Source organism: Oreochromis niloticus, linkage group LG11 (assembly GCF_001858045.2).
Source record: "Oreochromis niloticus isolate F11D_XX linkage group LG11, O_niloticus_UMD_NMBU, whole genome shotgun sequence".
In the NCBI taxonomy this organism is placed as follows: domain Eukaryota; kingdom Metazoa; phylum Chordata; class Actinopteri; order Cichliformes; family Cichlidae; genus Oreochromis; species Oreochromis niloticus.
This window is the reverse complement of record NC_031976.2, coordinates 99,605-114,410: the sequence shown is the minus strand read 5'-3', so window position 1 is coordinate 114,410 and position 14,806 is coordinate 99,605. Positions and strand designations below refer to the sequence as shown.

At 40.1% G+C, this 14,806-nt stretch overlaps 1 protein-coding gene across 9 annotated transcripts in view; it reads right to left on the bottom strand.

Moving 5' to 3' along the window:
- Window positions 1–8,184: 8,184 nt before the first annotated feature.
- cep162 (centrosomal protein 162) overlaps window positions 8,185–14,806 on the bottom strand; it is a 51,444-nt gene continuing 44,822 nt past the window's right edge. For 7 of the 9 annotated variants that reach the window (XM_013277342.2, XM_019354541.2, XM_013277340.2 and 4 more), the window contains 2 exons: window positions 12,255–12,389; window positions 8,185–10,725 (listed from right to left, as the gene is read on the bottom strand). In XM_013277342.2, the coding sequence (XP_013132796.1) occupies window positions 10,525–10,725; window positions 12,255–12,389 (336 nt within the window). In that variant the 3' untranslated portion in view covers window positions 8,185–10,524. Of the gene's footprint in view, window positions 10,726–12,253; window positions 12,390–14,806 lie in introns of those variants that run through there. The other 2 variants (XM_025911490.1, XR_003222177.1) reach the window with 2 other exon arrangements.

Below are 14,806 nucleotides of genomic sequence, written 5' to 3'. Positions count from 1 at the left end.
CATGACTTATCAGGCATTCGGGTCAGTCAGTCAGGGATGCACATCCACTGTTACAGTCACGCCCAAAAGTACCTCAGCATGGCTCCTCTGCTCCTGCAGTGTAATAACACAACCCTTGAATTGTGCAACAAAGACATTCAGGCTGCAGATAGAACAATGTGATGTGCTATGTAGCTGCAACAAAAATGAATCCAGCAGATTTCATTAGTGTGCAAGCTACACCACAGCCACAGCTCTGTATGTGTGTCATATCAGTAATGCCAGCTCACAGTTTGGGTTTAGGGAAACTGCTCTACTTTTAACATAAGGCTTCAAACTTGCATTTTTTGGAGGGGGCAGCCTGTAGCTTGGGCTGGAACAAATAATCAAATAATCAGATTTTCTGAGGTTCATTAAAAAAAAATCCGGATCAATAAAGCCAGAACAGTCTTCACACCTGCACTGATACTGAAAAGAATAAATAACATCTCCTTTACACGTGTGGATACAAACACTGTTTGCAGCTGTATGCAAAAGTTACAGTTAACAGTACATAGAGGTTAAATCAGGTGAAACATTTATAACCTTTGATTATTTTAATTCATTCACAGCACAAAACTTGTGTGTAAAATGTATTAGTAATAAGGGTGGTGAATTAACATTGGCTGTTTTGTAGCAGATGGGCATCTCAATGCACACTGTAAAGACAAATTAAAGCATTTACACTGAGTGTGGTGCTCAGCTGCCCCAAATCTCAGACATAACCTGGAAACACAGTCTGAAGAAGGTTCATAACATCATCCTCCCATCCAGACCAAAGTCTGTGCTCCCTGCTTCCCTCTGGGAAGAACGAGGTTCAGGAACCTCTGATCCAGAAACTGTAATTGTAATTACTCTGTAGTCTTCTCTTTTATTCATGTAAGTTACTCCGCACAATAATGTTATATCGTTTCCACTTCACATTAGATACCAAACTTTGTGTCATAGTTTGAGTATTGTAGTTTTCAGTGACAATAAAACAGTCTAATCCAAAACTGTCTTAATTTTGATTACTAGTCTTCATAACCTTCCTGGGATTCAGGAGATCAGGTTGTTTATTCATGAGAGGCTGTTATTGAGTTTAGGCTCTCATTTGCTGTGCGACACACTAATCGGTCACTCTGACAGTCCGCTCTGTAACACAGGGGATGACATCATGTGTTAAGAGAGCAAACACTACATTAACACTACTGTCAGACTAATACTGTTTTCCATTGAACATTATTGTTGGGCTGCTTTAGGCAGCAAGGGTCAGTGTCAGTACTGGTACCATGAAGTAGTACTGATGTTGCACAGGCCGTAGAGAACATTATGCTGCCCGTAACATCGTGCAGATGAACAGTTTGGTCTGAGGACTCCTCTCCAGAGGGATGCATAGACCTGTGCAGGCTAAGCACCTGACTGCCATGAGATATCGGGCCTGAGCCCAACAATGCCTGGCCTCATGTGGCGCGAGTATGAAGCCAGTTCCTGCAGCATGGGGACCATTAACTGCCCCCCATATTTGTTTTGGTCCGTCCAACACCAGCAGATTGCACTTCAGACTGTCCGGGAGCTCGACAATGACCATCGAGATGTGGGGGGGAAATGCCCCAGGACACTATCGTCGTCTCATTAGGAGCATGCCCTGATCCTGTCAAAGTCAAATTTATTTATGTAGCACATTTAAAATAGCAACTGTTGACCAAGGTGGTATACATTTAAGATAATCAAAAGAGATAAAAATATAGGAAGAAATGATAACATTTAAGAAAAAGAAGCATAAAATGAGAAGATTTGAGTAAGAAATGAGACAAATAAAGGTCATACAAACTCTTTCTGATTTAAAAGCCAAGGAACATAAATCGATTTACTCTGCCTTACAGAAACCTGGTTGCAGCTGGATGATTATGTTAGTTTAAATGAATCAACACCCCCGAGTCATTCTAACTACCAGAAACCTCGAAGCACAGGCCGAGGGGGCGGTGTGGCAGCAATTTTTCACACCAGCCTATTAATTAACGAAAGACCAAGACAGACTTTTAATTCATTTGAAAGCCTGATGCTTAGCCTCGTCCACCCCAGCTGTAAAACTCAGAAACCAGTCTTACTTGTTATCATCTATCGTCCACCTGGGCCTTACACAGAGTTTCTCTCTGATTTCTCAGACTTTTTATCTGATTTAGTGCTCAGCTCAGATAAAATAATTATTGTGGGTGATTTTAACATCCATGTAGATGCTAAAAATGACAGCCTCAACATGGCATTTAATCTGTTATTAGACTCAATTGGCTTCTCTCAAAATGTAAAAGAACCCACCCACCACTTTAATCACACTCTAGATCTTGTTTTAACATATGGCATAGAAACTGAACATTTAACAGTGTTTCCTGAAAACCCTCTGCTGTCTGATCATTTCCTGATAACATTCACATTTACAATAATTGATTACACAGCAGTGGAGAGTAGACTTTATCACAGTAGATGTCTTTCTGAAAGTGCTGTAACTAAGTTTAAGAATATAATCCACCCACTGTTATCATCTTCAATGCCCTGTACCAACATAGAGCAGAGCAGCTATCTGAACGCTACTCCAACAGAGGTCGATTATCTTGTTAATAATTTTACCTCCTCACTACGTACGACTCTGGATACTGTAGCTCCTGTGAAAACTAAGGCCACAAATCAGAAGTACCTGACTCCGTGGTATAATTCTCAAACACGTAGCCTAAAGCAGATAACTCGTAAGCTGGAGAGGAAATGGCGTGTCACAAATTTAGAGGATCATCATTTAGCCTGGAGAAATAGTTTACTGCTTTATAAGAAAGCCCTCCGCAAAGCCAGAACATCTTACTATTCGTCACTGATTGAAGAAAATAAGAACAACCCCAGGTTTCTCTTCAGCACTGTAGCCAGGCTGACAAACAGTCAGAGCTCTACTGAGCCAACCATCCCTTTAACGTTAACTAGTAATGACTTCATGAACTTCTTCACAAATAAAATTCTTATCATTAGAGAAAAAATTACCAATAATCATCCCACAGATGTAATATTATCTACAGCTACTTTTAGTACCATCGATGTTAAGTTAGACTCTTTTTCTCCAATTGATCTTTCTGAGTTAACTTCAATAATTACTTCCTCCAAACCATCAACGTGTCTTTTAGACCCCATTCCTACAAAACTGCTCAAAGAAGTCCTGCCATTAATTAATGCTTCGATCTTAAATATGATCAACCTATCTCTAATAATCGGCTATGTACCACAGGCCTTCAAGCTGGCTGTAGTTAAACCTTTACTTAAAAAGCATCTCTAGACCCAGCTGTCTTAGCTAATTATAGGCCAATCTCCAACCTTCCTTTCATATCAAACATCCTTGAAAGAGTAGTTGTCAAACAGCTAACAGATCATCTGCAGAGGAATGGCTTATTTGAAGAGTTTCAGTCAGGTTTCAGAGCTCATCACAGCACAGAAACAGCTTTAGTGAAGGTTACAAATGATCTTCTTATGGCCTCTGACAGTGGACTCATCTCTGTGCTTGTCCTGCTAGACCTCAGTGCAGCGTTCGATACTGTCGACCATAATATCCTATTAGAGCGATTAGAACATGCTGTAGGTATTACAGGTACTGCACTGCAGTGGTTTGTATCATATCTATCTAATTGACTCCAATTTGTACATGTAAATGGAGAGTCCTCTTCACACACTAAGGTCAATTATGGTGTTCCACAGGGTTCAGTGCTAGGACCAATTCTGTTTACATTATACATGCTTCCCTTAGGCAGCATCATTAGAAGACATAGCATAAATTTTCACTGCTATGCAGATGACACCCAGCTCTATCTGTCCATGAAGCCAGGTAACACACACCAATTAGTTAAACTGCAGGAATGTCTTAAAGACATAAAGACCTGGATGGCCGCTAACTTTCTGCTTCTTAATTCAGATCAAACTGAGGTTATTGTACTCGGCCCTGAAAATCTTAGAAATATGGTATCTAAGCAGATTCGTACTCTGGATGGCATTACCTTGGCCTCCAGTAACACTGTGAGGAACCTTGGAGTCATTTTTGACCAGGATATGTCCTTCAACGCACATATTAAACAAATATGTAAGACTGCTTTCTTCCATTTGTGCAACATCTCTAAAGTTAGAAATATCCTGTCTCAGAGTGATGCTGAAAAACTAGTTCATGCATTTATTACTTCCAGGCTGGACTACTGTAATTCTTTATTATCAGGATGTCCTAAAAACTCGCTGAAAAGCCTTCAGCTGATCCAAAATGCTGCAGCAAGAGTCCTGACAGGGACTAGAAAGAGAGAGCAGATTTCTCCTGTTTTGGCTTCCCTTCATTGGCTTCCTGTTAAATCCAGAATTCAAAATCCTGCTCCTCACATACAAGGTCTTAAATAATCAGGCCCCATCTTATCTTAATGACCTTGTAGTACCATATCACCCTATTAGAGCACTTCGCTCTCACACTGCAGGCTTACTTGTTGTTCCTAGAGTATTTAAAAGTAGAATGGGAGGCAGAGCCTTCAGTTTTCAGGCCCCTCTTCTGTGGAACCAACTTCCAGTTTGGATTCGGGAGACAGACACTATCTCTACTTTCAAGATTAGGCTTCAAACTTTCCTTTTTGCTAAAGCATATAGTTAGGGCTGGACCAGGTGACCCTGAATCCTCCCTTAGTTATGCTGCAATAGACGTTGGCTGCCGGGGGATTCCCATGATGCATTGAGTTTTTCCTTTCCAGTCACCTTTCTCACTCACTATGTGTTAATAGACCTCTCTGCATCGAATCATATCTGTTATTAATCTCTGTCTCTCTTCCACAGCATGTCTTTATCCTGTTTTCCTTCTCTCACCCCAACCGGTCGCAGCAGATGGCCCCGCCCCTCCTGAGCCTGGTTCTGCCGGAGGTTTCTTCCTGTTAAAAGGGAGTTTTTCCTTCCCACTGTCGCCAAAGTGCTTGCTCATAGGGGATCATATGATTGTTGGGTTTCTCTCTGTATTTATTATTGTGCGATCTACTGTACAATATAAAGCGCCTTGAGGCGACTTTTGTTGTGATTTGGCGCTATATAAATAAAATTGAATTGAATTGAATAAAGTGGGTTTAAAAAGAGTCCAATGTTGGGGAGGTCCTGATGTGAAGGAGCAGTTTGTCCCACAGTTTAGGAGCAGTTACAGCAAAGGCCTGATCTCCTCTGTGCTTTAATCTGGACCTCGCCACTGGAGCATTTGAGCCGTACCCCCAGTGAGCTTGTTGGGGTGTACCAATTTAAAAGACCAGAAAGGTGTGAGGGTGCTAACCCGTGCAAGGCCTTCAAAACGAATAATAAAGCAACAAAGGATCCAGCAGGTGCATCTTTCCAATCCTGGGAAATGTAGGATGCATTTGTAGGCTGTATTTGGATGAACCTCTAAATTGGGACACCCTTCACTGCCTACAATACAAACCTAAACAATGCCACATCCAGTGTGTTCAAACACATTAGTCCAGTCAGGTCGAGATATCTAGCACGGTTTTTGGGTGTTTTTCTAAACTGATGTTTAACACTATATTAAGAATGCCTTTGCAGTGTAATTGAGAGAATCCTTCTCATCTCACATGATTTTATGTTATTTATGTTAAATAAATCTCCCACTTCTTTTTGAATTCTTATTCAGTATGTTTACCAGTTTAAAACAGTGTTAATGAACACGGGGTCTGTCGGTCGGTTATTTTAAAGCCAGCACATCCTTTATCACAGAAATGTATTTCATCTGAGAGAGTTAGGGTCCAACACAAAGAGATGCAAAATTATGAGAACCTAGAACTTAGATAAACTGTAGATAACTGCTGGAAAAAAGTTGAGAATTTGTGTTCGTGATCTGACGTATTTTCTCCAAAACAAAATATTCTGCAACTCATCCACAAAGTGGCAGCCAGGTGTCAGAGACGTCCTGAGATGCATAAAGTGTAAAAGCTGCCAGTGCTCCGCTGACACAGTAACACAGACCTCTGAACTTCTGGCATTAACGACACAAAAACTTCCTGATTGTAACGCAGTAAGTGCCAGGAGCTTGTCGATTTGGGATTTCATAGCCGAGTAGCTCTTACAGGAGTTAATAGTAAAGGCCCCAGTATTTTTGTCAGTTATTAATTTCACCCCCTGCTTTAAGTTGAACGAAGTAGTAAAAGGATTCAATGAATTTTTTGTAAATATAGGGCCAAAACTGGCTGCGGAAATAAAGGTTGATATGATAGAAAGGGAGACTGGAGGAAACATTGAAAGGAATGCAAGTTCAATGTTTTTATGAGCAGTGGAAGAGAAGGAGATATATGATATTGTCAGTGGACTTAAGAACAAAACAAGTACTGACTGTCATGATATTGATATGGTAATGGTAAAGAGAGTAATTGATGGTATTGTAAAAGCACTACAATATATTTTTAATTTGTCTTTCCAGGAAGGGGTTTTTTCACAAAAAATGAAAGTTGCAAAAATTATTCCCATTTATAAATCAGGTGAAAAGCATTGTTTTACAAATTATAGACCAGTGTCGGTACTATCCCAGTTTTCTAACATACTGGAAAAACTATTTCTAAAAAGATTTGATAGCTTTGTGGATAAACATGAATTGTTGGCGAATTGCCATTATGGGTTTAGAAATAATAGATCAACAGTTTTGGCATTGATGGATTTAATGGAAGAAATAACAGAATGTATGGATAACAAGAAGTATGTACTTGGAGTCTTTCTAGATCGTGGGGCGATCGTGGCTCAAGAGTTGGGAGTTCGCCTTGTAACCGGAAGGTTGCAGGTTTGAGCCCCGGCTCGGACAGTCTCGGTCGTTGTGTCCTTGGGCAAGACACTTCACCCGTTGCCTACTGGTGGTGGTCAGAGGGCCCGGTGGCGCCAGTGTCCGGCAGCCTCGCCTCTGTCAGTGCGCCCCTGGGTGGCTGTGGCTACAATGTAGCTTGCCATCACCAGTGTGTGAATGTGCACGTGAATGGGTGAATGACTGGATATGTAAAGCGCTTTGGGGTCCTTAGGGACTAGAAAAGCGCTATATAAATACAGACCATTTACCATTTAGATCTAAAAAAAAGCATTTGATACTGTTGACCACAGAATTCTAATAATCAAACTGGAAAAATATGGGTTTAGGGGTGTGGTATTGGACTGGATAAAAAGCTATGTGATGAATCGACAGCAATATGTACAAATAAATGAGTTTAAATCTAAATTGATGGATATTGAATGTGGAGTACCGCAAGGATCAGTATTGGGTCCGAAAATGTTTATTATGTATATAAATGATATTTGTAAAGTATCAAAGATACTAAAGTTTGTATTTTTGCAGATGATACCAATATACTTTGTTCAGGTGTGGAATTTCAACAGGTTTTGGAGGTGATCACACAGGAGTTAAAGACATTAAAGAAGTGGTTTGATAGAAACAAATTGTCCTTAAATTTAAATAAAACAAAATTTATGTTATTCGGAAACTATAAGAAAAACATTAACATTGAAATTTGTGTTGATAATGTATATCTAGAAAGGGTTAATACCATAAAATTTCTTGGTGTGATCATTGATCATAAGGCCTGTTGGAAATCACACATCATTTATGTGATGGGAAAGTTAGCTCGGGGCATTGCTGTCTTGGGGAAAGTAAAACAATTTCTGGATAGGAAAACATTGTACATGTTATATTGTGCTTTATTATTACCATACATGAGTTATTGTGTAGAGGTTTGGGGAAATACATATAAAAGTAATATTCAGACTATAATTATAATGCAGAAAAGGGCTATTAGACTAATAAATCAGGAGGGGTATAGGGCTCACACAAACGCACTCTTTATTAGGACGCAAGCTATAAAATTCCAGGATCTGGTGAAGTTTAAAACAGTGCAAATAATATATAAGGCAAGGAAAGGGATGCTCCCAATCGAAATAAGTAAATGGTTCTTAGAAAGAGAAGGGAGGTATAATTTTAGAGGGAAGTGGAATTTAAAATTACGAAGAGTAAGAACAACATCGAAGAGGATGTCTATTTCAATAGCGGGAGTTAAATTCTGGAATGAGTTAAAAGAAGAAATAAAGGTCAGTAGTGATATAAACCAGTTTAAAATAAAACTCAAAAAAGAAATTTTAAATAAGTATAAGAATGAAGAAAATGCAATTAACCCAAGACAGCAGTCAAACTGATGTTTATTTTCTTCTACAAATTAGCAAATCTAAATATAGTTTTAGTTGAACATGAGAAAATATTTTTTTTGTGATGTTATGTTCTAAGTTAAAGGGATTGTATACATTTTTGTTGTTCAAATTTAGATGATGAGGATGTAAACCTGAGGGGGTAGGGCTAAATAAGTATATACTTCTGCCTACTCCTTTTCAAACAACTGCATGGAAAGATTTTATGAAATGTTGGAGAATATATATGTTTGAAATAAAAATGAACTGAACTGAACTAAGTTCACTTACATACAAAGTCACAAATTTCATGGTAGTATCTAGAAAGAACAGAAAAAAACTTAAATAGATTTTCATGTCATGAGTGAAATAAATATTAGATCACACCAAGCACAACATGACTTAACACTTGATGGAAAAACGATTCTTTCGAAGCAGAGTAGTAATTGGTCACCAGGTTTGCACACATCTCAGGAAGGATTTTGTCCCACCCTCTTTATAGAAACTCCATGTCCTGTAGTTTTCTTGGCTGCTGCTAAACAACAAGAAAGTTCAGCTCCCTCCTGAGGACCGAGGCCTGGAGACTGGCTAGGCCGCTCCATGACCTTAACGTGTCGCTCCTTTGTTGCCTTGGCAGTATGTTCTTCAGTATTCTTGCTGGTGGTCTTGTAGCTCGTTCCAGCCTTGTGCAGGTCCACAGCCTCGTTCCTGACATTTTTTGACAGCTCTTTGGTTTTTCCAATGGTGGTGGAGAAGCTGGAGTGGAAGAAGCTGACTCTGAAGACAGGCGTGCTTTAAACACAAGTTAAGATCAGTAGTGTCTGTAATTGACTGATTGTAATCTGTGTCCCACATGGGCGCACAGCTGCCACAGACTGTTGTAGGGGATCAAATCCGTATTTCACTCAGTGACATAAGCTAGGACCAGGTTTGACAGCATTCCTCGTCAATGGCTTGAGCATGAATCGATGATTAATGTATTTGCTCACTTGAAGATTTTATAGTAGACTTAAATATGGCTACTCTCTGCAGTTTTCTGTACTTAAGTATCAATCAAACCAGATGAGGACATTTTTGACCCCTGAGGACCACAAGTGTGATTATGTGCTGCCATTTAAAAATTTTAAATGGTTAAAAAAAAACTTTCTCACTAAAGTTCAACATACAGCATTCTTTAGTTAGTCAGATAGTCAAAATTATCTAAACAACTAAATATTTTATTTTCTCAATTTGTTTTTGCTCAAAAACACAGTGTACTTTATGTAAACAAGGTCTGGTGGCCCTAAAATGTAAAATGTTGGGTAAATTTTGTGTTAATGTGTTGGTCTTAAGTAAAACTAAGATGTAACACTGAATTAATTGACAATTTATACTTTATATTTTAAAAAACACTCAAATGAAGTGGGGACATTTTGGACCCCTGAGGACCACAGGTGTATGGAAATCGGGAGGACATTATGAGGATTAACTGAAAGAGTGATCACAAGGAAAATGGCGTGTACATGAAGTCTTTAGAACGAGGAGTTTCAAATTCTGTTTGAATGATTCAGTGACTCTGCTGCAATAGATATGTAAGAGTCTGACAAACAAATGAAGTTACACAACTGCAACAAAAAACCTTTCTCAGGTGCTATGGGTTTAATTATATTGCCAACTCATCTAGGACCACCAAACTGTGCAAAGAATCCAAGAAGATGGAAAATTTGATAATGAAGACAAATTGGATCTATAAGTTGAATCTGGAGCTGATTTCTTATTCCAAAGTGTGGCATGTAGTTGACCTGCAAAGGCACTGAAACAGAGGAAAAGAGATAAAGAATTGAGACTCTGATGTGAGTCCCATCAAAAACACCTGCAAAGGATAAAAACTGACTGGCATGTTACACAGTGCTACCCAGCAGCCATGCTTGGGTGCAGGCTGCTAACCAAGCTGGCCAGTGTTAGCTGAGACTTGGCCTTCCACCTCACACTGGGGCCATGAGGAGAACTTTTACTACAGAATATTTAAATATGTATTCATATTGTGGTTGTGATTAAATATATTACTTTTATCTGCAGGCCCGGTTGTCATATCTAGATATGTAAAACAGTCAAAAAACAACAAAATAATGCTCAAGAGGTTTCTTTATTTTACATGACTGTTTCCTCTGTAGAGGCAGGGATGGTAAGCCAGTCTTTGCAGGTCTTTGGTGCAATACTGATCCTAATATATCCTATCATTAACATGAAAAACATAAAAATAGATAGTTATTTAAATAAAAAAGTAGAAACTTCTATTGCTGACACACTGGCATGGAATCAGTGCAGCATTCACAGTATCAGCTTTCAAACGTTGTATTAACTCCTCTGTGGAATGGCGAGCTCAGGAGTCGGGAGAACCACTCCCTGTCGTTGGAGATGTCTCAGGATGTCCAGGATGGAGTCGAGCTCAAGGCGGAAAGCATCCATCTCCCTGCTCTTGTCCTGAGCCAGACATCTCCAGTGCTCCAGCTCAGACTGCAAATCATCACCTGGCGTCTGCCACGCCCCCCTAAGCACCTGAAGGACACAAACAAAAGACCTCAGGTTGTCTTTGATACAGTATAACTACTTCATCTGACCTCTATGTGAATAATGTCATCAGGGGAAGTGTACAGTCTTCTCCACCAAACAGCGTATATGTTTGGCTACAGGTTCAGCAGTGTGTTTAACTCCGATGTCTGTATGACTCGCAGAGGGTTTCCCAGAGTCCAGGAGACGTTAAAAGTCATTTATAGCATAACATTCAGGTCAGCTTACGTTTTCGTACAAGTTTGCCACTAGCTCAAGTTAGTTTCATTTACGCTGACAATGTGGATCCAGAACTAGGGATGGGTATCGAAACCCGGTTCTTGTTGAGAACCGGTTCCCACTGTTTCAGTTCCTTGGAATCGTTTGCCATTTTTGCAAACGATTCCCGTATCGATTCCAGTCGCCCCGAATGACGTCACCACGTTGCGGAGCGTCATTTACCTGGCAGGGCGCCTAAGCGGCTCAAACGCTCAAAAGTTTGGATATACTTTACGAGAACGGATGACAACAGGGCAACTTGCAGTACTTGCAAAGTAGATATTTCATTTAAAGGAGGAAACACTACGAATATGCAAAAGCATTCGCTCACAAAACACGCGATGACCTTAAATGAATGTCGTGTTTTTAATTCCGCTCCGGACTCGTGAATCTCAACCCAGCAGCAGCGGTAACGTTTGCACGTCCTCTCCCGTTAATGCGGCAGGTAAATAATCAACTAACAGCGCATATTATGTTAGCGCGATCTGCTTTATTACAAAACCTGCCATCACTGTGCATTTAGGTGACCATGATGAGACAGACAGAGTCTGGCTGGCAGTTCTCGCTGCAGTCTATCGTTAGCGTCTCCTTTCAGGCCAGGATAGACGAATGTCACCGAGCAGTGACTAAGTTTGTTGTCAAAGGCTTGCACCCATTTGCCACAGCAGATGCCCCGATTTTCGGTAAGTGAATGTGTTTAATTGTAGGCAGGGACATTACTGGATATTCTTGTGTAATTGCTACAGAAGAATTTATGTTATACTTTGTTATTGCTACAGAAGAATATTTATTTTATTATTTTACATTTACAATTTTTTTTCCTGGGGACCCTGTGACACCCCATTGAAGAGCCGTAGGCTGTGGATCTCTTAAGATCTCACTGTTGGGTTTGTAAGGCCGTGTTACTCCTAAATTTCTATCTTGTTCAAAGAGAAGATATAAAACAAAGTTCTAAGCTAATCGACCTTAGTGTTCTCCTTTTTTAAAAATAAGAATCAATAAGAGAATCGATAAAAAATCGAATCGTTAAACAGAATCGAAAATGGAATCGGAATCGTGAAAATCTTATCAATACCCATCCCTAGCCAGAACTGCTTTTGTTTGAACGTGGTTAGATCAGGGGATCACCCACCGTGGATGTCCAAGTTAATCACAACTGCTGATTTAAAACACCTGAATCTTGGCCTTAGGGGTCACTACAGGTTCACATCAGGTTCTGGGTTCAGATTTCTGTCAGCTAGTTGTGCCCTCACTGGTACCTGCTGCAGCTCCTTCTCTCTGTGCTGGTGTCTGAGCTCCATGTTCAGTATCTTCCTCTCCAAGGTGCACAGGAGTTTCACCTCTGAGCTTGAAGCTTCTTTAGCTTCCTTCAGCTCCTGCAGCAGTTTGGTTAGCTAAACACGAGACAGAAGCAGCTAATCAGCTGGATAACTAGCTAAAACATCTGGTTTAAAAAAAGGAACATGTAAATGTTAGCTAGGCCTTTGAAAGTATTAACGGTCTAGTGTGTTGCAGATTCAGCAGGGTCATTCAGTATGGAATGCCAGGACTGCCAAAATGAATGAATTAAATACACCATTAAATAAATAATTAAATTTGTCAATAATTAATTTGAATTGGAATTAATTAATTAAATACATATGACATATTTAATTAATCAATTAAATTACCAGGACCCAGGCAGACAAAGCGTGGGTCCTGTTTCAGTCGTCAATTCTGAATTATAACTAATGTGAAAAACATGTTTAAGGAGAGAGAGCAAAAAAATCCAGTTAACATCTGATCTTTGTGCTTTTTGTTCAATAATCAGCGTGACCTGTGTATAAACGCATACACTTTATTAAAAGAGATAACGTTGGTGTTTCCGTCGTGTAGTAACCATTAGGTTTGACTGTACAAAGCTTGTTAGACACTATGAAACACGTACAGACCTTACGCTGTTCGACTAATGTTTTTATTGTGAATATTGATCATGAGTGAAAACTGGAAGCCCACTTTGCTGCTTCGGAGGCCTGTACACCACGGAGCGAGGTCAGCATATCCAGGAATGTCTTCAGCGCTCTAGCACACATCCTGCTCACCTGTCAACTGTTTAACACCTGCTGCTTATTCAGGAAACACGCCCACGTTACCTGGTGATGGTCACAGTTTAACGTGGGCAGCTGCAGCTCGATATAACACAATGTCGGCGTATTGTTCTGCACAAGACAAGTAAATTTGTTTTTTTTCCTGAGCTCAGAGCTGCTGGAGTTTGTGTTTCTGTCAGAGTGACTGACCTGGGATAAAGACGACAAACGGGATTTAAACAGAGAGCGATGGACACCTAGAAAACTACAGAGCACTCTATCAGCGGCTGATATTCAGTCACTGGCAAATCTTCGCTCAGTTTTAGCTCACAGTGGTCAGTGTTGGGAAGGTTACTTTTAAAATGTATTCCATTACAGAATACTGATTACATGTCCCAAAATGTATTCTGTAACGTATTCCGTTACGTTACTCAATGAGAGTAACGTATTCTGAATACTTTGGACTACTTAATATATTATCATGCTATTTACAACTACCTGAATGTACTATTGCTGTGATTAATTACTGTTACTGAAGGTCCGCGGCTCTGAACCATAGTAAAGGGACCTCTGGCTAATACGTCGGGTTCGTGTCAGGCTCGTAGCTGAAAACTAGCTTTACTTTGTTGTCTGGGTCAACTTTGCTTGCGGGAGACAGAGAGAGGCGTTGAAAGGCTGCTCCAACGGAACTTATTTTTTCCGGAGGAAAACACGAACACAGTGTACAGTTGAGTCTTAATAGCTTACTTACAGCTGGGCTCGTCAGGCACTCTTCTTGGCTGCAGTGGTTATTATTATATTTACATGCTTCCAGCTCCCGTTTTTGCTCCGTGACAGCTCGGACTTTTCCTTTCTCTCCCTCCCTCGCTCACAGACACATCATGGGTATGGCAGTCCATTCTCGCTGCAGCACGGACTACACTGCCCATGATGCTACATTCTTTAGGGCCATGCCTGTAACACTCTGCCTTTTAGCTTAGCACAACAACAACAACAAAGAAGCGCTCTCTCACCCAGGAAACACGCAGAGAGAGAGCGTCACTCTGTAACCATGGCAACCGTAACGCTGCCGCCTCGAACAACAGAACACAGCTGTCAAACAAACCCAAACAATCCTGACCCGCGACAATATGAAACAGGGAAGTACCGCCGTGTAATCCATTTATTTCAACAAAGTAACTGTATTCTGAATACCACCTTTTTAAACAGTAACTGTAACGGAATACAGTTACTCATATTTTGTATTTTAAATACGTAACTGCGGTACATGTATTCCGTTACTCCCCAACACTGACAGTGGTTAAACACTGGACTTAATTCACTCAGCTTCTGTCAGTCGGGTCATGTTTACTTCACCGTTTTATTTACAACTCAGCAAATCGGTTTGGCTCAGATTAAAGTTATGTTTCATAACTGCATAGTTTTACTGAAGTTAAATGTCTCACTGGAGCACGTTAGACTGAACCTGCTTGCTTTTCTTTATCTGGCGTTCATATGTGTGATTTAAACTGTGAATTTCAAGTTATACAAGGAGGAAAGGGAATGAGCCTTTCCACCAAGAGGAGCAGCGTTGAACCAGCATAGATACTGAAAGACTTCAGCCTGCCCAGAAATATTACATCCTCTGTTTTTTAATAGTTATTCAACTGTATTCTAAGCACCAGCTGTCTGTTAGAATGAGCAAAGTTTACTAAAATAAAAATAAATGAAGTTAACATCTGATTTGTGTGAGGTAGTTTTTTTCA